The sequence below is a fragment of the Neopsephotus bourkii genome, unplaced genomic scaffold (genome assembly GCF_033783945.1).
Source record: "Neopsephotus bourkii isolate Nb327-2 ecotype Australia unplaced genomic scaffold, CSIRO-AGI_Nbou_v1 NB_1589, whole genome shotgun sequence".
Classification (NCBI taxonomy): Eukaryota; Metazoa; Chordata; class Aves; order Psittaciformes; family Psittacidae; genus Neopsephotus; species Neopsephotus bourkii.
Window position 1 is genome coordinate 8,166,859 of NW_026902065.1, and position 22,962 is coordinate 8,189,820.

The following is a 22,962-nucleotide window of genomic DNA, read 5'->3' on the forward strand; positions in this document are numbered from 1 at the left end:
GTCATGTCATCCAACCCCCCTGCCATGGGGACAGACATCTTCAACTGTAATTCCTGGTTGTTCAGAGCCCTGTTCAACCTGGCCCTGAATGTTTCTAGGGATGGGACATCTACCACTTCTCTGGGGTAGCTCTTCCAGTGTTTCAGCACTCTTATCATGAAAAAAAGTCTTCCTTATATCTACCCTCTTTAAATTTAAACCTATTACCCACGAGGCTGATCAGGGGGCTGGAGCACCTCCCATATGAAGATAGACTGAGAAAGTTGGGGCTGTTCAGCCCGGAGAAGAGAAGGCTGCGTGGAGACCTCATAGGAGCCTTCCAGTATCTGAAGGGGGCATATAGGGATGCTGGGGAGGGACTCTTCATTAGGGACTGTAGTGATAGGACAAGGGGTAATGGGTTAAAACTTAAAGAGGGGAAGTGTAGATTGGATATAAGGAGGAAATTCTTTCCTGTTAGGGTAGTGAGGCACTGGAACAGGTTGTGAATTCTCCATCCCTGGCAGTGCTCAAGACCAGGTTGGACAAAGCCTTGGGTGATATGGTTTGGTGTGAGGCATCCCTGCCGATGGCAGGGGGGTTGGAACTTGATGATCTTAAGGTGCTTTTCAACCCTAACTATTCTATTCTATGATTCTACCCTTTGTCCTATCTCAACAGGCCCTACTTAAAAGTCTGTCCCCCTGCATGATTGGCTGCAAGACAAAGCAGAGATGATGGCTGTCCCTTCATCCTTTAGCTCACTTTCCATAATCACTCCCCAATTTAATCCAAGCCCCCAGACCTCTAGACTTAGAAAAAAAACAGCCGGTGCTGGAGAAGCAACAGTCAATTCTTTCATACCAGTGTTTCCTTTATTTTTAGTACAAACCAAGACCACCTTCTCTCCATGGACACACATGAAGCCTCTGCGTAAGAGCAGAGCACAATGCAGACTTCAATTTTATGGCAGAGAGCAGTGAGACAATGCCAACAAGCCTGTAAAGGACAGGCAGAAGCTGTTGTTGGGCTGATCGCAGTCTCCACACTGTCATCTAGTGGATTTAGTAGTGATATCCAGAGAGAGCTCAGTTTAATACTTCACTGTAATTTCACTGTATATACTGCAGCTTAAACACTTCTTTCTTTTCCTGTGCAATTTCTGCCTTTTCTCACCCAATTCTCTTAAGATTGCTCTTTTATGAATCCCCTTTTTACAATAATTGTATTATCTTAATTTTAATCCCTTTTCCTTTGGCTTACTGTAATTCCCAGGCAGGCTAGTTCCCCACTGCCAGCCAGTGGCCGCAGAATGTCTTCTCCTTTCTTTTAGGAAAGTATCTCTTTTCTTTACAGTAAGGTAGAAATAAGTTTATTGCCTGTGAAACACAGAATTACTATATGTGGTGTAGGTGCCCTCTGATACCTCTCCAGGCTTCAAAGACAGCTCTATAGGCCGAGCACACTGTGTGTCAGTCTGTTTCTTCACATGGTGTCTCTGCCTGTCCAGCCTCCACCCCCTACTGTTTGCAGGCTCCTACTCTGAGAAACTGCCAAATAAATTGAAGTACTACAGAAGTAGGGAAATTGTGACATACAACTATGCCAGTTATGTTTGCCTAAACCTAACAAGTATGTAACTGATAAACTCAGTAGGCAAGTATGATAAATATTAGCAAAGTGGTGTTATTATCATGACAAGCACTCCCAAAATCCTGAATTCTCCCAGTTCAAGGTGGTCTGCAAGAGGCAGCTGTTGGTCCTTAGGGTCCCACCTTTTGCGCCAAAGTGGCCTGGAGAAGATGTTTGCCTTCCTAGCTGTGGATTACGAGACAGTGGGATCTTCAGTGCTGATCCTATTCTGCTGAGCCTCTCTCTTGGTCTTCGATCTTCCCTTTTATCTTCTCAGCTTCAGTGACCTGTGACCTCTGTAATTCCTTGTTTATACAGCTTATTGTTCTTCATTCCTGTAGAGTCAGCTCTGAATCCACCCCAAAGGTAACCCGTCATTCCATTTGCATTCCGCAACTGCATTCCTGAGGAGTCAGCTCCCCAGGCTCACCCAGAGACAACTGATCACCCTCACTCTGTAGCTGTTTTAACCACAGTGATTTTACGTCAACTCTATGGTCTACCAGATGTTAAATCGGCAAGTAGCTAAATATATTAATTCCTGGTCAGCAATTCTATTGCTGCTTTACAGTTACACTAAGTCAGTGATTTGGCCAGTCTCTGTCCCATCAGAAGAAAGGCTAAATATGTTTGTGCTTGTTTTGAAATGTCACTGCCCCATCTCAGCTTAGGAGTCTCTTTTCTGTAGCAAGGGTCTGTGACCCCTGCACTGCCTCCAGGTTTTCTCTTACAAAAACTGAGAGTGAAGAGAAAATGACTTGTCAGAAGTTGTAAAGGAACAACATGAGACCATTGACATGCAACAGAAAGGGGGAGAAAGATTTTAAACACTGTTTATTCAAACAGTTTGCAAACCACAAGCTAATAGTCCAAACCAGCTCTTCTTCTCTGTGCTTCTGCATTCACATCAGAGGCTCTATTGAAAACCTCTTGTGTGAGTGCATTCTGAGATTATTTTTAATAAAAAATCTCCAGTTTAATAACCATTTTAATGACCCTTTGCAAAAACAAAAATCACATGTGCATCTTATTAACCAAATAAGAAACCATTAGTATGCTGTTACAGTGGTTTACCCTCCCTCTTCCCAGACTCTCTCTCACTAACGTGGCCTAGAGTCAGAACCAAAGGGATGCCTTGGCCTGACTAAATCAAGGAGCACTCCAAAAACATACCTATTTGCTAATTTCAAGTTTATTCATCAAGAAGTTGACTTCTCAGTCACTGATCTTTCAAAAGAGAAGCTGCAAGAAGTAAACGGGCACATTTTCAATCCACTTTGTGCTTTCCGTGAATTGTATCCACATCACAATCATGAATATGTCTAACAACCAAGAAAGAGTTACAAAGCAGACAGGGCTAACAGAAAGATAGAAAGGATTTCTGTTGAAATCCCAGGCAGAACCTCTGGCCAGCTGCATACAGGAAACAGCACTTGTGTCTATAGCATCCATACTTCTAGTCATCATTGACTATATATTTGTCCCTTCTCCTGTTCCTAACACACATAGAGCTCTCATCCAACCATTGCAGAACAACTCTCTGCAGTTGCTTATGTCTATTGCAACAAAACATCCCAGGTGCACAGAAGAGCTAAAAGCCACTTGCACTAACCCAGCACAGAGTGCATCTCCACCAGACAGCAGTGGGACTTCTCACCTTACTCTGTTTTTTCTCCCTGAGAGCCTTTCTTTACATTGTGTGTGGAAACCTACCATCTCAGTGCCAAATTAATACATGTCAAAAGCATTCTGGGACTAGTGCTCACAAATAAACCTAGTACAAGTATCCTGAGGATACAGTCATTACTAAAAACGTCTTTCATGTTTCTCATTATATTGGGGTGAAGCTCTTTCAAAATACGAGACACAGCAGTGACTGAGTATATATACATATAATAGATACACTCATATATCATATATATACCTGGAATACACATAGCAGAGTATAAAGATGTCTTTCACCATTAATAACACAAAGTCAACAAAGTTTATAGAGCCATTAAATCCTCAGAACTAACCTCAGACATATTGATAAGAGAAGACTCGTTTTACTGATTGTGAGCTGAAGCAAACCACCAAGTTGAACTTTAACTAAACAGTACCATACATATGTCAAGAAGGAACAAGACAATGGGTAAACAACATTCTTTACCTATCCAGCTCACTGAACTAGGAACCATTGTTCACAAGGTGCCTCTCCAGCTCAGTGAACTGGGAAACATCCTTCACAAAGTCAGAAGAGAGGCCAACCTAAGACCATAAAACAAAGATAACGAGAGAAGTTCAACCAAAGGTCAACAACGATACAACCACCAGGGTACCAAAGACCTTTGGGGCCCTCACCCAAAATAAACTGCACGTGCTTTAGCGGGTAGTAACCTGTGTTTATTAGTTCTGGGAAGAAATGATAATACACATAAGATTTCTGGGAATTATAATGTATATGTATGAGATGGATGCTTATAAGCAAGAAACCTGTGAGAATCGGCATAAGGAGAAGCTATCCCCTGTGCAGCCGGTGCCATAATAAACAATGCCTGCTTCTTAATGCTACATTGGCATTAAGGAGTTTTATTCTCCTTTTGGTGACAATATTTATAGTCACCTCCAAGTATTAAAGCATGTCCTATTTTTGTGCTTTATTCGAGCTGTCTTTCCCATACTCTTTCTATAAGGAGTATCTTTTTGTCATAACAACATCTTAAAATTTATGGTTAGGGACTCGTGCACGTTTAAGTCGTTCCTGTAGCTATTTAAGGTCTGATGAGAGAAGAAATTTGCTTTGGATATACTTGTACATCAGAATGAGTTCAACCATAGTTAGCTGTATGAGATGCAGAGCAGAAATGCTGAGGAGCAACACCAGCCTTCCCTGTGGAAAGCTTTTCTTGTTGGCTTGGCTGCCAAGCTGCCCATTCATATTGTAGTTGCTGGAGATGCCCACAGGTGTAGCAGACAGTAGCAGTTATGTTTGGTCCTCTGCTATGCAGATCTGTGCCAAGCCAGCATGACCACAGTAAGAGGTTTGATGCAGGATAACATGCAATATTTGTGCACTTATCCAGACTGCTTATTCCATGGAGCAGATGGTCTTCAGGATTTCTGTGCTGCTCCTGGTAGGTACTCCTTGTAGCCACAATACTGTTCCTTGCAGGTATTTTTCTCTGAGCAGCTGTCTGAATGGACAGTGGCCAATTTATCAGTCACAGCAATTTACCAAAGAAATTCCAGTGTTGGCAAAATGACTATGAAGTTAATACACTGAAACTGCATAGAGTGGTTTAAAATAACAGCAACTTGCTGAATATGGCAGCATTGAACCCAAACTGCAAATTACATTAAAGCACATTTGTTTATGGAGCTTGACAAACTACTAATGTATAATAGACGTATCTCAAGGATAACTGCCACTGAACTAATTATTCCATGTTGATAAAATCAGGCAATTTTCCTTTTGTCAACAGGCCGCAGAAAGCCAGTTGTGATAACGAACAGAAAACACCTGTATTTTTTTCTATCTGTATAATTTTTGCTGTCTTGCTGCTGTCTTTTTCTTAGTGTGTTGATATTTGTTCATATTTGGAAAGAGATGATCTTTGCTGGTTTGCTGACACAGGCATTCCTGTTACTGGTATGATTATTCCATTTGTCTTTTCCTCCTACACTAAGAACTTATGCAGCAAGGAACATGAATTTCTTACACACTATATTTATGGAGAGTTTTGCATTAGTTTCCTGTAAAGATATGCCAGATCCAGTTAGGATTCTGAAGATAACTCTTCAAAGTAAAACGCCTGTTCCAGCAGCTGATAAGCTGTTGTCATGGTCCTGCTAGTTTATATTAGGAAAACTTCTGTCTACCTACAGAGTATGTCTGCTATGCCCATCAAATATTTTGACATTTTTTGGTTCTAATTAAATATCCTAGAAGATTCATTTGCTGTATTTGGGCCACAATCTATCTCCTGCTGGGAGAGTATTCATTATTTTCATCCATATCCATTGTATTTATAGCCTGTTATTTCCTATCTATATTGTTTTGTCTCTTCCTTGAAGTCCTCCTGAGAGAGCGCTACAGACTAAACAAGAACTTTCAGGTTTGTATTGGTACTGCTCTTTCTAGTTCCTCCTCTTTGAGTATGAACAAGCACCTCTCTATGCCAAACTTAATTTTAGCTCAGTTTAAAGGTGAATCCTGTAATAAATTTTCCTTGCCTAGCCTTTTATATTCCTTCCAGCAACACTTCATCTTTTTCCTGCAGTGCCCAAGATTCAGGACAGTCTCTAAAGCACAAGAGACATAGTTTTTAGTCAGTGTAATAAAATCATTAAAGAACCAGACAGGCAGAAAAGTACTGTAAGCAGTGAGATTAACAAAGTGCATCCAACGTCTCCAAAGAGTTGTTTCCCCAGTGCTTCAATCAGCAACCTCTCTACAGTGTTCCCTGACCCATATATTCTGTGGCACAAATGCAGCACCCTAACCTCATACCACATAATTTCCTGGTAGCTTAGAAGTCAGCACCTCTTGTGGCTAACTGGGAACCACATGTATGTTGATCTGTGGGCTGAGGTCTGAGCTCTCCTTGCCTTTATCACAGTGTTGGTGGAAGGAAGGACTCACCGTTTTTCTTATCTCAAACCAGCCATCAACCCACCTCCTATGGGTTTTGCCTGATACTGGTCAACAGAGTCCAAAGTTACTGGGTAGGAGCACAGTGACAGGCTAATTTCATTCTGAAAAATATCTAATGGGATGTAAAGGAAAGGCACTATGAGCCAGTTAACATACGGAGGTTTTTTTTACTCCTTATTGACTGTACCTCCACATTTTGATCTAAAGACCATCTTCAGTGGTGACTTCCTATGGGATTATTTTGTTGCAAGGATTATAATTTCTGGTTTTCAGTTTGAAGTCTATTGAACAAGTGTTGATATGGCAGAGGGACTGTATTTTTAATTTTATTTTTAAGAAGAATGCTATTTATGGCTTTATTAATAGCAATGATGATTGGAGGAAAGAGGATAGTCCCCCAGGGACATGAGAGAGCTTGAGGTACGTGACGGTGCAGGCTTCAGTGTACAGTCCTAACACCCTTTCAGACATGGGTTTGTTCCCCATGCACTTGAATTGTTAGTGCCATAGCAATGTAAACTGAAACAGAAGGAGGAAACCTTTGTCATTTTACACAAAGGTGTAAAATATTACATTTTAAGACTAAAATAATTTTATGAATAATCTAAGCCAGCTTTATAAGATCATACAAACAATGCTCCTCAGTGAGCATCACTGGAGAAACACAATGAGTGATTAGAACTAATCAGTACTGCAAAACATGTATGGCTGTAGCCATAGAAAGCAACATTACAGAAAACATACCTTGGCAATGTCCACCATCACCCTGTATGAATGCCTTTCACTCTATGTCATGATATAACTGTAAACGTAGAAATCTTTCTCTTCCTACTGCTCATGAAATGAAAACACTGAGATGAATTTTACCTCTGACACTGAAGACTACAAGGCTTGCATTCATTTGAAACTTCAACAGACACCAGTTTCTATCATCACAGCCTTAACGATAAGAAGATGCCCTCCTCACAGAGTCTTAGCACTGGAACTGGGGTGCTTGCAGAGAGCCACGTGGAACTTCATTTTCCCATGACAAGTGTCATACCTTTGGACTGGTCATTGGTCTGCTGGTGGAAGGAGGTGAGTGATTGTCTTTGCATCACTTCTTGGTTCAAGTATATTTTTTCTCCTCTTCTTCACTTACTAAGCTGTCTCTGTCTCAGCTCATGACTTTTCTTGCTTCTGATCCTTCTATTCTCTCCCCCATCCCACCAGGAGCGAGGTGTGGAGCAAACAAGCGGCTGATGCACTTTAGCTGGGACAACCCACCACAGATTACCAAACTTTAACTGCCTTACCTGAAATGCCATATGAAAAGAACTTAGCTCCAGGTTATTTTTAAAGTTACTTCAGAAACAGCTCAGTTGTTTTTAAGAAAATGCTAGAAAAACTGTGCTCATTCCCTGGGAAATTTCAGCATCTTTCTATTGGCCTTTTGATCTCCCTTTGTCTGTGCCTTTTGATCTGTGCCTTTGATCTCCCCCAGAACCACCACCCCACCAAAAAAAAAAGGGGCAAACAAACAAAATCAGAGCACCCTAGCCTGGATAATCTGTTTGCATGTGCTTAAGGAAACTTGCTAAGATTCAGAGCTAAATGCTCCAAAGCTCTCACGTGGGCATGCTTCAGTCCAAGCCTGCAGGGAGGAAGCAAAGATTCTCGGTTGCTTTTCTTAGCAGCTAGAAGATGTTACAGTTATGAGCACAAGAGCTGGAAGCACGGAACATTTTCCCCCTGTAGTCTTAATACTAATGATGAACAGAGAGTAAATAAAGTAAAAATAAAAAGCTCCCTGTCTTACATGCAGAAAAGTAAACATGAGGTAGGCTTCTCATGGTTGAGCTGGTAGCACTGGAGCTAGAGTCCAGGAAAGGTTTCAAGAGAGTGAGCTTTGCTTGGATGAAAACATGTTGGGGGCCTGCAGATAGAGGGAGACAAGATGGAGCCCAGGAAGATGAGAAGAGGATTTAAAAGACAAGGCTGCAGTAGCAACCTTGCAAATTCAACAAGAAGTCCCAGGGGGAATAAAAAAGTGAGGAGATAGGCAATGTTTCCAACAGGAAGGGCAAAATACTTAGATCTGGGAAGGCAGAGAGACAAGGACTGAGGCAGAGAAGTAGTAAGTGTAGTCACTACATCCAAGTTTAAAGGAAGACTCTATTCTAGAAACCTGCAAGACCAGGTTTCTAGAATTAAGGCTGTATTCTAGATTATAACTCAGCTGTCTGTCACCAAGAAAATCACTTCTGATTGGAAGCAGAGCACACACCTGTCTAGGACTCAGCTAATGAGGCAGCAGTAAGAAAAAAGATTACTTGTGACACCTGGAAAAGAAAGTACTGGCAACACCAAATGTGGCGGTAACATTTTTGAAGTTCCCAGCCCCTTAAAACACGTTTTCCTGCATGCTTTTTTCCTTGACTACTGGCTCTATTCTCAGTTTTCAAGGACTCCATCCCTGTATGACTGGAAACATGGTAAGAAAGTAGGTATGATTTACATGTCATGACAATTATGTGAAGTAAATGGCCACTGACTTTATGGCACGTGTGTTCATATTTGGTCAAGGTGTTATAAAAATTTATCATAGACAGGGTTTTGGTCCAAATTTAATTTATTTACAATTTATTGAGAGGCAATAAGCAAGCAGCGCTGGGTGCGCAGGGGAGCCTTCACTCCACCTGCAACACACACCGTCTCTTTTGGGTTTTACTCTTTTATACATTATCACATCTGGTATCTGTGCTCTTTACATCCTGCATACGTATCCTGTTAGGGTATTGTCTGAGTCTATGGTATCCTGTTGTTAGGGTCCTTGTTCTGTTTTCTTGCTTATTCTGCTTTCTTGAAGATTGCTGAATCGTAAGTTCTTCATTCTTCTTCCTTATCTAGTGACCTTTGAGTGACAAATCATCCCTTTGCAAAGAGCTCAATTTGTATAAGCATTGTTGGCACTACCGGACATCTGTTATTTGCTTAAGACTTAGTTCCTATATATTGTGATTCCAATCTTGCATAAGCATATATTGGGCGGTTACAGCTGTTTCCCTTTAGGCAATATTCTAAAGTTTACAAAGTGTTCAGAATTTTACAATATAATTCTTATGGCACTTAACTAATGTAAAAAAAATGATTATTACATTATTTCTTCTTTCTTCTTATACCAAGTGCAATGGTTACAAGGGTTTCTAAGCTGCTGGCACGAATCATAATTGTACCCCTTACAATTGGAAACAAGTGGTTAACCATGTCAAATTCATTATCTTGTTGTTACAGACTTCCATCCTACTGACCATCCTGAACATCACTTCACTAGATGTTTATGGCAGGGGCTCCTTATCAGGTCCTGGAGCAGATGTGAGCTGTTTCCACACAGGCATTGCTGCCTGAAGCCAAAGATAGGCATTGGCCGGATAGGCTATCTTTCGGGGCCATGGACTCATCACACCATTAGAAACCAGCTCTTGTGACTATCTCTATTTTCACCTGTTGAAAGTGAGAAAAAGAAAGCAAGTGTTTTTGGGAGATACCCTGTGTGCCTTTCCTGAACTTCCACAGAAAGCTGCTTCTGGGTTTTCTGAGGACCACACTTCTCCATGCAAATCTGCAAAGGTTCACTACATCCCATTCTCCAGTTCATTAACGAAGATGGCGAACAGTGACAGCCCCTGAATGAATTGCTGAAGAAGGCAACAGTAATCAGATGCCAGCTGGACTTTGTACCACTGCTCACAGACGGCATCCCTCCGAGCCCAGCTGGTCAGCTAATCATCCATTCACAGTGTAAGTCACTTATGCAAACCATCTCTCTTCAATTTGGCTACAAGAATACTACCAGAAAAGATGTCCAGAGCCTTGTTAAAGGTAAATAACAATTTTTACAGTCCCCTTGTCCACAGAATCTGTCATCTCATCATAAAAGGCCATCAGGTTGGCCAGGTGCGATTCACCCTTTGTAAAACCTCACTGAGTGTTCCATATCCCCTTATTCTTGTAGTCCCATGGGACAACATTGTCTTTGAAAATGAGTGGCAAATGACATTTACCTTTTCACACTTACCAGGAACCTTCTTGCAGGAAAAAGGCAGGAGTGATAGCAGTGGTAGCTCTTCCTACTGACACAGAAAGATTCCTGGAAGAGGAAGAAGACAGACACTAACAGGATAGGGTGCTGCACACCCACATCCTACAGTTCTGTACCTGTCACGGCTCCCTAAGGGCTAGGGGCCAGAAGCTGAGGTAGGCACCACAAGTGGCAAAGCATGGACCTCACCAGCCAAAGCCCCAACCCCACAGCATGCAAGCAAGGCAAGCACAAAAGGGATGGCAACCAGCTTCAAGACAGAGTCCAGATCACCAGACAAGCTTGTAGTGATGAAGGAGGGACAATGTGAAGCCAGGAAGTCAATCTGCACACCAGGATCAGATCCAGTGATGGTAACCAAGGTCAGACATAGTCACAATCGACAAGCAGCTTCATAGTAATAACATAATCTGAGTCCAGGCAAGAAGACTGTCTATGGGTCAGGGTCTGGATCATTGGGCAATTTCCATGCTCGCACACAGGTATGTAACTGAGCTAGAAACAGGCAGAGCTTGAGCATCAGACAGGGACTGAAGCCCCGGCCTAATATTAAATGGAGTTCCTGAGCTCAAGATGAGGGGTTGTGGGTGGATGTCTCACATATGATCAGGACCATTAAGACCTATTATTGCTCTCAGAGCCATGACAGGTTCCATGGTTTTGTCGTGGACAAGTCAGGCACTTTGCCTGTAAGAGAGAAGAATATACTTTATTAATATAACAAAATTCAGTGGTAAATGTGACAGGGGTTTAATAAGATTTGATAGCAATGTTCATTTGATCATTTACTGCATAGATGACAGGCTTACATAGAACTGTGAGGGAAATCCTCCCATTGAGTCATGAAGTTCAGAGAGGACCCCTTGCTCCCTAACCTCCTTCTCAAAAAGGTGGTTAGGGGTGGCTGGATCCATTAACTAGTCCCAAACTTGGCCAACTGTTGGTATCTAAAGGAATATATATATATATATATATGCACAATCAATCCTTTATCTCACCTAGTCAAGATTTCAAATAGCACACTATTAATGACTGTCACGGGGGCTCTCAGAATGACTGAGGTAGGTTACAAGACTCAAAGGAAATTTATTCTAATCAAAAATCATTTCATATGCCAACATTAGTAAACTACAGGTTCTAGATGACAAGTGGAATCAAATACAAGTGATTCAAGCTTAAGTTTTAAAGGGAATTATGCATTTCCCTGATGCATTTCACTCACCAGTCAAGATGAGGTCTCTAAGCCTTGAGGAGTTACCTCAGGCAGTGTCCTTCCATCAGGCTGGATGCAGCTGCCACAGATTTGTACAAAGTACCCCAGTGGTGACATTCATATTACAAACTCTTTCAAGTACAGGCAACACACAACAGTGGGCACACATCGCATGCATGACGGCTACCTTCACTGATAGCGAATGCCCTCATGCTTACATTTGCCATTTCAAGCAACACAGCACTAGTGTTTTCACAGTACTACATCTAGGTGGATGTCAGCATCTTGCCCGTGCAAGGCCAAGGGCCTGCTATAGTATCATGGCTTCAGCCAAAACCATAAGAAGCAGGAGAAATGGCAACTGAGCAAGAGCATCTAGCACAGTCCTCTTAATAAGCAGGTGCATGCAGCAATTAAACATGGCCACAGGCCAGTGTTAAGCGCACAGTACTTTAAGTGCAAAGGCTTAACAGAATACCTACTGAGCCATCATGTGAATCAAACAGAAAGAATGTGGCCAACCTATCCCAAAGATCCTAGCCATACCAAGGAAATGTAGACATAATTCACCACGTAAACAAGGTCACAGAGCCAAGATTCACTCCTTGGTATGAAAGAGGAAGAAGATGTAGTTGTATCCACTGGGAGTCAGATCTGGCAGTCACACTTACTGGGCACACAGGGTCAGTGAGCAAACTTCTCCAAATATTTAGAATGTTAACTGTCATGGGTCAATGGACTGAATGATTTCCTATTAAAAAGAATTCACTCAAGCATTTAAGTCAGCTTCATCTATCATTATGCAGAACAAAATCCAAAATAAATTCTTGATGGGAACTAGATGTCCTTTGTACCAGGTACACTTAAGGCTACAGTGAATCCTCCTTAATGCAGGCAGTATTAACACAGGTGCTCAGCTCCAAGAGAATGCAAAATAAAACCTTTTCAAGAGTTGCCAGTATTATTACAAAATCCTCCAGTGACAACGTGCCCCCATGACTAAGAGTTGGGCATTCAGCCAGAAGAAAAATATATATATGTATATTAAAAAATTAGGACTGCTGTGCCAGACAGGAAGGGAGTAAAGACATCACAAATAGTTCCCTATTTTGAAAGGAGATGCATGATGGAAGGCCTTCTTTCTCCCAAAAAAGCCAATTTATAATTCAGCATACTGGCAGAGCTAGGGAATTATACTGTTATGTTATGTAATAAAAAAGAAGATGCTGAAAAGAACAACATTCCTGATGAGTTCTCCAAAGTATAAGTACGTGCTGTTAGGACTGTTAGAAGAACATCAGAAAAAGCTCAGAGTCAAGTCCAGTTCTCACTTGCAACTATGAAACCTTTTAAAAAGAAAGCTGCTTTTCATCTACAGGAATATCTTCAATGCCCGTAAAACTAACTGCAATAAATACAGCTTCATACATTTAAACTAAAAAAGAGACAAGGCACAGCCCATAGCCTTCAAAAGTTTATTTCAAGTATAAAAATTATTCCACTAAGTATCTACAGAGTTTTTACTTTCAGTATAAAGGTTTTAACAGATAGAATCAAGTAGCAAATTTCTGAAAAAATATGACTGAACTAAAAATTCCGAACAACAGTGACAAGGCACTTAACAAAAGATACCCAGCAACAAATATAACTCTTATGTCACAGTTAACATGTAGTCAAACGTTATCTGTAGTCAAACGTTATCTCTGGTCAAAGTTTATCTAACACTTTATAAGCAAAGAAATTAATTACAGTCTGGTTAAAGTGAGCAACATAGTCCAGACAAGAGTGAATTCAAACTCCCTCCACTTTAACAATACACTTTCAAGTGTGAAGAAAGCAGAGAGAAAAACAAGAAAAGTCAACTATGAATTTACAGCATGTGTTCAGGTGAAGTTCATTTCATACAAGTTCCCCAAAAAGAAGTGTAAGGAAACTGGGTAGCAGCATATATACCTCATTGTATCCCCAATATCTGGTATGAGGGATTTATATTTGTTTAATAGTTCAAACTATTAAGCCCAGTTAAAGAAAACAAAAGTCTACAAAAACAGAAAGCCTTGTTAGAAGAACAACAATCAGATTTGTAGGAAATAAAGGTGTAATGCTTGGGAATCCACTGCAATCCCTTTCCTGTAGGAATATTTTCCCACTACCAGCAAAGGAACAGACCACAAACAGAAGGCGTCCAGAATCAGAAACAAAACCAGACTACGGCAATGTAAATGCATTTGAGGATTTTTGGTCAAGATTCAACTAACTTCCATACCTTAAAAAAAAAAAAAATCAAATATGCCAAGAAAAAACAAGACATCCAATGATGGCATTTTCAGCACCAAAATGTATTTGTGCAATAAATACAGAATAAGATCTCATTCGTTCACAAATATGAGGCAAATAAGGGGGGGAATTTCCAACACCTCTTTTTTTTTTTTTTCCCCCACAACTATTCAGAAATATAAAGTAAACAGAAAAAAGGACTTCAGTCTTGCCTTTTTTATTCCCTAGTGATAGACTATTATGTTACATGAGTGCTATCAAGGCTTCTGCATCTTTTTTTCCAGATACATCTTCTTGTAGGTCTGAAACATCTCTTTTGAGTCTTTGACTGGGTTGCGGAGAGCCTCGCCATCTCCATCCAGGATCTGCATAGCTGTATCAAGTGGAATACTGCCCTCAGCTGAAAGACAAGATAGAAAAGCAAGTTAAAGCAAAAATCTAACAGTCTCAAATGACTAATCCCTCTTGCAGGTGGTACTTACGCCCACTGACTGTCAAAAAGGATGTCACAAACTTTCTTCCTAAAGCACCATTCACCTCAGATTTAAATCAATCTCTAATGTATCTTTAAGCACCAAATCATCATTTGAGTGGCTTCATAAAAGACATTTCTAAAGAACATTAAGAAAGGTGTGAATGAAAATGTGCATTTGTGAAAGTAAGAGAAGAAACAAGAGAAAAGAATAAAAGAATGGCCGACACCAATAGTCATGGACATACACAACAGCAATAAAAGACATAAAGGCTGCAAAATGCGACAAGATCACAAGAAAGATAAGCAGTCAGCAGAGGACTTGCACACTGATAAGAAGAGGATGGCAACAAGTTTACAGCATGATGAGTGCACCATTTCACTTTCTGTTAGACCATGAGGAAAATAAGACTAAAGATGGAAAGATATCTAAACCAAAAAACAAAACAAAAACAAAACCCAAGAGAACAATGAACAAAGACAGCAGGGAGCAACCTCATCCACAACTCTGAAATGATGGAACAACCAAGATCCAAAGATGAAAAATGCCATTGTTGTAACTACTGACTTCTAAAGGGTACAAAAGACAATCCAAAAAACTAACTGGCCAATCAAGAGAAACTAAGAAGATAAAGTAATGGCACCACTTTTCCTCTGTGTAGTCATCCAGACTACTGGGACACACAGGTCCTGGGCATTTGTGAGCATGGATGTATGTGCAGAGAGTCAACTTACTGTGAAAGCCAAATAAGGTTAAAAAAAATCACTTTCTGTTTTCACAGTGTCACACTAGATTTTGTTATGTCACTTCCTACATCTTAATGGGGGGAAAAGCTACCTTGGTCTTTACCTACAGTTTAAAACTGTACTTGAACCTTGTCACCAGTGCTACCCCAAACTCAAGTGGGCACACACATGCAGGAAAATTCCATCTCCAGTAACATATTCTCATGGCAATAGAAATCTCCACAAATCTTAAACTATGTCTATTCTACAGTAGCCATTTCAGCAGCAGAGCTAGTAAAGAACAGCTAGTAAAGAATAGTAAATAAAGCTAAAATACTTTATTAAGATTTGCTACTGTAAAGAAACATTTAAAACCAAGCAATGAGAATTTATTTAACTCATATTTCAAAATAGATAAACAGAAGTCATTTCACCTGTACAGATCTCTTCCAGCTTTATTTGCTTCACTGGATCACATTTTAACCAATCTTCTCTTTTACTCTTGACACCTGAAGAGAAAATTTAAAACATATTTTTCAGGTTCCTGTATTTTTCAAGTTCCTGTACTGTAAGTTTTGGTTCCTATTTAGCATCAAGTTTTAACGCATATACCAGCAAATGCAAAAGACAGTTTCCTTTGGGAGTGACAATGACTGCAAAGGCTCACATATACAATTTAAGGTTTGGTTTTACTTCCAAACAAATACAGCATTTGACTCAAGTATGCTTCACAATGCACCATGTGAAATGTTGAAAGATTTGGGCTAGGGAAGAACGAAAGAAAGGCAGCTTACAGCAAAGATGGCAAAGGTTATGGAGACTGTGTACAGGGTATTTCTGGACCAAGCCCTCTCTTTCTCAGTGCTGCAGAAGGTCTCTCCCTCTGCTGCCTACCTAGCCAGATTTATAAACAACAAGGTGAATGTCGAGTACAGATCTGCTCACCTTCCATAACTATGCTGAGGGAATCTGCTTTCTACAAACAAGCCAACCCGTTTTCTACAAGTATGTCAGAAAGCCTCCTTGCAGTTACCTGAAACTACTGTGCTCTGAACAACCCTAACTTTATTCTGCAAAACTTTAGGAAGAAAGAATGAAACACTGAATTAAAAGTCTCATGTTCTTTTTCTGTTTAACGCACAGCTACAGCCTGTCAAAAAATCTAGCTAAGCTATTTCAACCTTCAGCTTCTAGAGCCCCAAGTTTTCGCTGTCTGTAGTTTTGCATAACATGAATTTTAACAGAAGCAATACTTTTTACTTGCAAGTTAGTTTACTTACAAACCAATAAACAAGATAGCAACATACCTGCCACAATGGCTTTCTCTCTTTCCAGGGAATTCTTTGCAGCTAGTCCTTCTTCATCAGAGGTTGGATTTCTAAACAGTATCTCTGGGTACAGCTTGAATTCTAGTATGCCCAGGTTGCATGATTTCTCAGCTTCTGAGACAGAAGCACCTCTTTTTGCACCACTGTTTTGGGACACTTTGTGCTTTATGTGCCAGGTGGGTCTGACAGGCGATGTCTCTAATTTTGTCAGATATATGCGTTCCTGTGTTGTACGCCTAAATGCAACTCTGTTCAGGTAGTGTTTTTTTGGTTCCTTTTGAAGATGTATTTTTAATCTGTTATTTCTTCTATTTAAGTATAGCACATTTTTATCAGGAAACATTTTCTCACAGCACTTGTCTTTGTTTTGACCATCGAGATGTCTCTCTTTGGTAGAAAAGTAGGTTTTAGAGACGGTAGAAGATCGAGCTCTTTTTCTCTGTCGTTTAAGCACAGAACAATCTGCTAATGAGCTCTTTGGTTTCCTGCTGTTTTCTCGATTCAACTTTTTAGCTTTGTCAGTATTTATCATGTGATTATATGAAAGCTGCTCAGATTTCTTTGCTTCAGATTGCTTCAGTCTTTCTTCTTCCACCTTTGTTTTTTTAGATTTTCTGTTCCCAATCACACTTTGCTTCCTCTTCCGTTTGTGCGACTGCTCCTGTGAAGGAAGAACTTTCATAGATTCATGTTGAGAATATTTGGCATTTCTTATGTCTACAGTGCCAAAATTTGGGAGCTTTACAGTATCAGCATGACAACTATTCTGTTTTTTATGTTTTACTCCTGCTGATAATTTGGCATTCTCTTTGATGTTAACTCCTACATCTTGCCCAAGTATCTGCTTTTGTTTCCTACAGTTCTGTTCTTCAGCTGTGTTCTCATCAGAGGTTTTAATTTTTTGTTCTTGACTGATTCCAGCATGCTTAATTTCAACAGCTTCTGACTTTATACATTTGTGAACATCTGCATTGGATTTCATGGCTAAATGTGTTTTGGTTTTCTCTTTTGAAGGGGACTCCGTTTTGATGAGTCTCTTTCCAGATAACTTTGTTGTGTTATCACCATCCGTACAATCAGCTTTTTTCTCCAACAACTCTTCTGAAGTTGCCTTATGTTCTTTTTCATCAGAATTCAATTCATTGCCTAACAATGGGGTTTCTCTGTCTATTTGCACCTCTTCCTTCCAGCTGCTGCTTTTAAATTTATCAACTTCCTGGTTTTCAGGGCAAGTAAGTGGTCCAATTTTTTCCTCTTGTGTTGTAAGTGGTTTGCATTCATCATCCACCTTTAGCCTAACATTTTCGTTCATTACAGAGGTGGATCTGCAAATATCTTCATTTTTGCTAAAACTGTTTGGGATTTTTTCAGAAAATGGCAGGTTTCCCTCTGCAGAGATGTCTTTTATTATAGCATCAGATTTGCTGTCATTTTCTTGTCCCTCTACAGAGCTAGTATTTACAGCTTTTGAAAGTTGATAATTTTTCTCTGAAACACACATTTCAAGTTTACAAGGGTATTGTGGTGTTTCAGGTGCTTCACACAGCAAACTCATTACAGAACAGTCTTTTTTTTTTTCCCTGGGCTTGGAAATTTTTTGTGTTTTGTTTGCCTTCTCACATAAGCTCTGACCAGGCAGAATACTGCCTTCAAGGCTCTTCTTCTCAGCTGAAGCTTTTTCTGACTGTTGACTCACCACTCCCTTGCCATCGCTACAGGAATTCAGGTTGTGTTCAGGAAATAGTTCTTGGTTTTGATTAGAGCTCAACACTGCAATTTTCATCAGATCTACTGGGTCCTTCAAATGAGAGTTCTTGTCACAAATTTGATTCTGTTTCTGAGGCTGATTCTTTATCCGTTCAGCCACAGGATCGTTTTTTACTGGTTCTTTCATCAGCACACTACCACCTTCAATGCCATATGGAAACTCTCTCACTAGTTCTGACAGCTGATTGTTTAGGCATTTAATAAGCTGTGGTCCAAAAAGGTTCATCTCTTCTACTGTACTATTTTTACTGGATATGTAATTTTCTTTAATGGTGTCTCTTGGAACACTGATTGCATTCATTTCAGCAGCTACATTGACTGAGAAATCCAATGAATTTTTAGCTAACTCCTTGTTTATACTAGCAAGAATTTCAAAGTCACTTTCAGGATCCTTTAAAGATGCATTGAATGACTTACTTTTTTTTGAGGTAGAAATTGTTTTAAGAGGACTGCCACTGCTTTCTTTCTCCAAATGACTAGTTGTGATACCATTCAAAGTCTTAACTGTTTTACTCATGCAGCTTGATGAATCTTGCAACATCTTTTGTGGCAAGGTCTCTGCCCGGACAGCATTACTGCTTAGCTCATTCCTACACAAGTCCAGCTGTTGTTCCTTTTGCCTTGGATCAGATGTATTTTGTTCTGATGAGGTACCATTTAATGCTTGTGTCTCAGGGACTGACCTGAAGATACTTGCTATTTGTGGATTATAAAATGTATCACCTTCAACAAGAGTACATACACTAGAAATACAAAACATCTGTTCTTCCAATACAACTATGGATTTATTTCCTGTCTTTAACACAGCCTGCTTGTCTTTACGGTCTCTTACATCTACTTGAAAGATTTTACTAGAAAAATTTAAACCATTTTTGTCCTGTTCTTGAAAGCTGTATGTAGCTCCTGAGTCAATCACTGGACAGGTTTTACCTGCAGATGTTGGGCATTTGTCTGCCTGCTCACTCTGTGCTCTCTGCTCAGAGAGTACTAAAGGTGAGACAACTGCAACCTGGGGTTCAAAACCTTTTATCAAATTGCTGCTTAGTGTATCAGGTTTTTGTCCTACAGAAGCTGTTGTTATAGGCAAAGTTGCTTCATCTGTACTAACCAGAACATTATTTTGTTCTCTATTTTTTGTGTTTTGGCTGTAAGGTGAAATCTGATTTGCTGTGGGGCTTTCATTTGACTGGCTATTTTGCACCCTTGCAGATTCTGACATATGCTTTTTCAATGAGCCCAGGCACGTAGTCGGCTCTTCCACAGAGTAGCTATCACTGCTCTGTTTAAAAGATCCATTTCCAGTAAGTGGTGTTTTTTTCTGATCTACATCACTCTGCAATTTAGCTTCACCAGATTTGGTTGTTTCTGATACAGGAATCACTCCTGTGTTACTCATGTGAAACTTGAACACCTTCTTACCTTGCGAACTTTCTACCTTCACATTAGTGTCTTTCTGTAAGCTTCCATCTGACACAGATGAATCTACCTGTGTTTTTTCACTACACAGGGGACTAGTCAGTGTTTTACCAAAAGCAGCACCAATTGTCTCCTCTGTCAATACATCTGTGTTGCTCAGTAGAACATGAAGAATTGATGAGTTCCTAGAGTTAGCTGGCACTTTCTTTGGTGCAGTTTTGACAGATTTATCCACCTGACTGGAACACGAAGCATTGTTCAAAGATGTCACAGGTTTTTGAGAAGAGGCCAAGGCATATGTGTCCCTTTGTTTTGAGATGGGAGTGCTCTCAGAATCATATAACTGAGCTGGGAGTTTGCTCTGAGAAGGAACAGAAGTGGAGCTTGATGAAAGGCTTCCCTGCTCTACCTGAGGGTTACTTTGAGTCACCTGTAATCCTCTGTTGTCAGCACTGGCTGCATTTTTGTCGCTTCTTTCTTCAGGTGAAGAATTAAGTATCGGACACTCCGTCCTCACTGTTTCAGGTGGGGAAGGTGGTACATTTTGGTTGGGCATCTGTGGAAGAAAATTATTAAGAGTAGCATAACAACTTGGAGGAGGAAACGGGGGAACACTTTTGTTATGTTCTGAACCTTCTAAGAGTTTTCTTTTATATTGATGTATCCTTTCAAGCAGGACATATTTTTTTTTAATAGTGAGAAGTTTTTTAGCTTCCTGATCTAGTCTGTCCTTTGCAGTTATTCTTCCTTGCGCTGCTGCTGAAAAAAAATGAGAATTAACAGGCCCATTCATTAAACTACTAGTCTGGCCTTCTTGAACTGAAGCAGGATCACTCAGTGGCTTTGAAGCAGCCATCGAATAAAAAGTTTCCATTTCTTGCACAACATTACACAGTTCTTTGGAAACGCCATGGGATGGCACAGACATTTCATTAAAAGGCTGACTTGCTGTCATGTTTCCACTTGAATTACACACATTCCTAACTGACAGACTGACATCTCCAGATTGCTGTTTCTGACAGTGTTGCTGACCACTGTTAAAACCAGAAGCATTTTTTGGATCTGATGGGCACTGCAGTTGGCTACGGCTGTATCCATTAGGCACATTTTGAGCTGCCTGTGGTACACCCATTGAAGATTGTGCTGCAGCACTTGAATCACAATTGGCAGGCAACAAAGATGGTGCAGAACATCCACTAGGAGCTTCTGATCCCATCTGACTTGTTCGACAGTGTAGCAGCTGCACATTTGGTTCAGTATTCTCATTCAGGGAGTTTAAAACTTTAAACTGAGTGTTGGGATGAAATATTTTGTTTTGGACATGTTGCCCAGATGTACCAAGAGACACAGAATTAATCTGGGAATTAATGTGACTTTGATATAATGGTGGAGTTCTCATAGAATTATGTTGTATTTGTGGCTGCACAGCATAGCTGCTTGTACTGGCGTACTGAAATTCCCAATGTACATTCCTCACATTATTTCCAGCATTGCTGTCAGAAGACATGGGAAGTAAATCACTGCGGGAATAAAAGTAGGCATCAGACTTTGGCAAAGAAGTCTGAGTCATCTCTGTCCACACACGTGATGTTGGATTGGGAGGTTTCTGAGTTACTGGTACGCAGCACAGTGGACGTCGATCAACTGAGACAGATGCTCCTGGTAAGACCTGATCTGAAGTCTTGAATCCTTCAGCATTTACAAAAAGGAAGGCAGCATTGCTAGCTGGCTGATACACTACTTGGCTATTTCTAGCATAAGTGCATGCATTGTTAGAGGAATAGGCATTTGTCTGAGGAAAAGCATGCGTATTAGAAAGCAACTGATTGTAACATGTTTCTTCACTTCGCAGGTGGTTCTTTGCATTAGCATTCTGGAGCGGCCTTATATTCCAGTCCATCTTTTCTTGATTTCTTCCAGCCAAAAACAAAAATGCTAATAAAAAAAAAATATAGAAAGAGTAATAAATAACCAAGCCTTAACCTTTTGATCAAAACTTATTTCACTTACCAAGTGATTTAGAATGCATTACGAACAGGAGTGTTGAACTTAAATTGTCAGAAAAGCAACTCCACTGGCACATGCTTAAGGGCTGAGCATAAAAATCACCTACAGAATATAATACAGGTCAGTTTTCAGCCAAGAAAACCAACTTCAGTTGTACTTTCAAATAGAATCATAGAATGGTTTGGGTTGGAAAGGACCTTAAGATCATCTAGTTCCAACCCCCTACCACGGGCAGGGATGCCTCGCACTAGACCATGTCACTCAAGGCTCTGTCCAACCTGGCCTTGAACACCGCCAGGGATGAAGCATTTACCACTTCTTTGGGCAACCTGTTACAGTGCCTCACCACCCTCACAGTGAAGAACTTCTTCCTTACAACTAACCTGAACTTTCCCCATTACCCCTTGTCCTATCGCTTCCGAGCTCAAGATTGGAGCATCCCGACACGTAGGAAGTCAAGGAAGAGGGTCAGGAGACCTGCGTGACTAAATAGGGAATTGCTGGGTATGCTCAAGTGGAAGAGGAGAGTTTACAGGTCATGGAAGGAAGGGCTGGTCACTTGGGAAGAATATAAGGCTGCTGCTAGAGGATGTAGGAAAGCTGCTAGGATGACTAAGGCCTCCTTGGAATTAAAGCTGGCGAGAGGGGTCAAGGACAGCAGAAAGAGCTTTTTCAAATACATGGCAGATAAAACTAACACCAGAGGCAATGTAGGCCCGCTGATGAACGGGACGGGTGCCCTGGTGACAGAAGATACAGAGATGGCAGAGTTACTGAATGACTTCTTTGTCTCTGTCTACTCTGCTGGAGGCAGTCCTGAAGAGCCCTGTACCGCTGAGACCTCAGATGAAGATAGGTCAACGGAGCGGTCTGCCTTAGTCGATGAGGAATGGGTTAAAGACCAGTTGAGCAATCTGGACATCCATAAATCCATGGGTCCAGATGGGATGCACCCGCGGGTGCTGAGGGAACTGGCGGAGGTCATTGCTAGACCGCTCTCCATCATCTTTACCAAGTCTTGGGAAACGGGAGAGGTGCCTGAGGACTGGAGGAAAGCAAATGTCACTCCTGTCTTCAAAAAGGGCAAGAAGGAGGACCCGGGTAACTATAGACCGGTTAGCCTCACCTCCATTCCTGGGAAAGTAATGGAACACCTTATCCTTGGTGCCATCTTAAGGCATATCAAGGATAAGAGGGTTATGAGGGGCAGTCAACATGGTTTCACCAAGGGGAAGTCATGCTTGACCAATCTCGTAGCCTTTTATGAGGAAATAACACAGTGGATGGATGATGGCAGAGCGGTGGATGTGGTCTACCTTGACTTCAGCAAAGCGTTTGACACAGTCTCCCACAGCATCCTCGCAGCTAAACTGAGGAAGTGTGGTCTGGATGATCGGGTAGTGAGGTGGACTGTGAACTGGCTGAAGG

General features: G+C 40.8%; 1 protein-coding gene and 1 long non-coding RNA gene across 7 annotated transcripts in view; one reads left to right on the top strand and one right to left on the bottom strand.

The window, feature by feature from the left end:
- LOC133222380 (uncharacterized) overlaps nt 1-22,962 on the top strand; it is a 341,799-nt gene that overhangs the window by 289,711 nt on the left and 29,126 nt on the right. The gene's annotated exons all lie outside the window — the stretch shown is intronic.
- RESF1 (retroelement silencing factor 1) overlaps nt 13,777-22,962 on the bottom strand; it is a 30,485-nt gene continuing 21,299 nt past the window's right edge. For 4 of the 5 annotated variants that reach the window (XM_061372044.1, XM_061372040.1, XM_061372045.1 and 1 more), the window contains exons 2-4: nt 16,324-21,462; nt 15,451-15,525; nt 13,777-14,218 (exon numbers count right to left, since the gene is read on the bottom strand). In XM_061372044.1, the coding sequence (XP_061228028.1) occupies nt 14,076-14,218; nt 15,451-15,525; nt 16,324-21,427 (5,322 nt within the window). In that variant the 5' untranslated portion in view covers nt 21,428-21,462 and the 3' untranslated portion in view covers nt 13,777-14,075. The remainder of the gene's footprint in view (nt 14,219-15,450; nt 15,526-16,323; nt 21,463-22,962) is intronic. The other variant, XM_061372042.1, reaches the window with a different exon arrangement.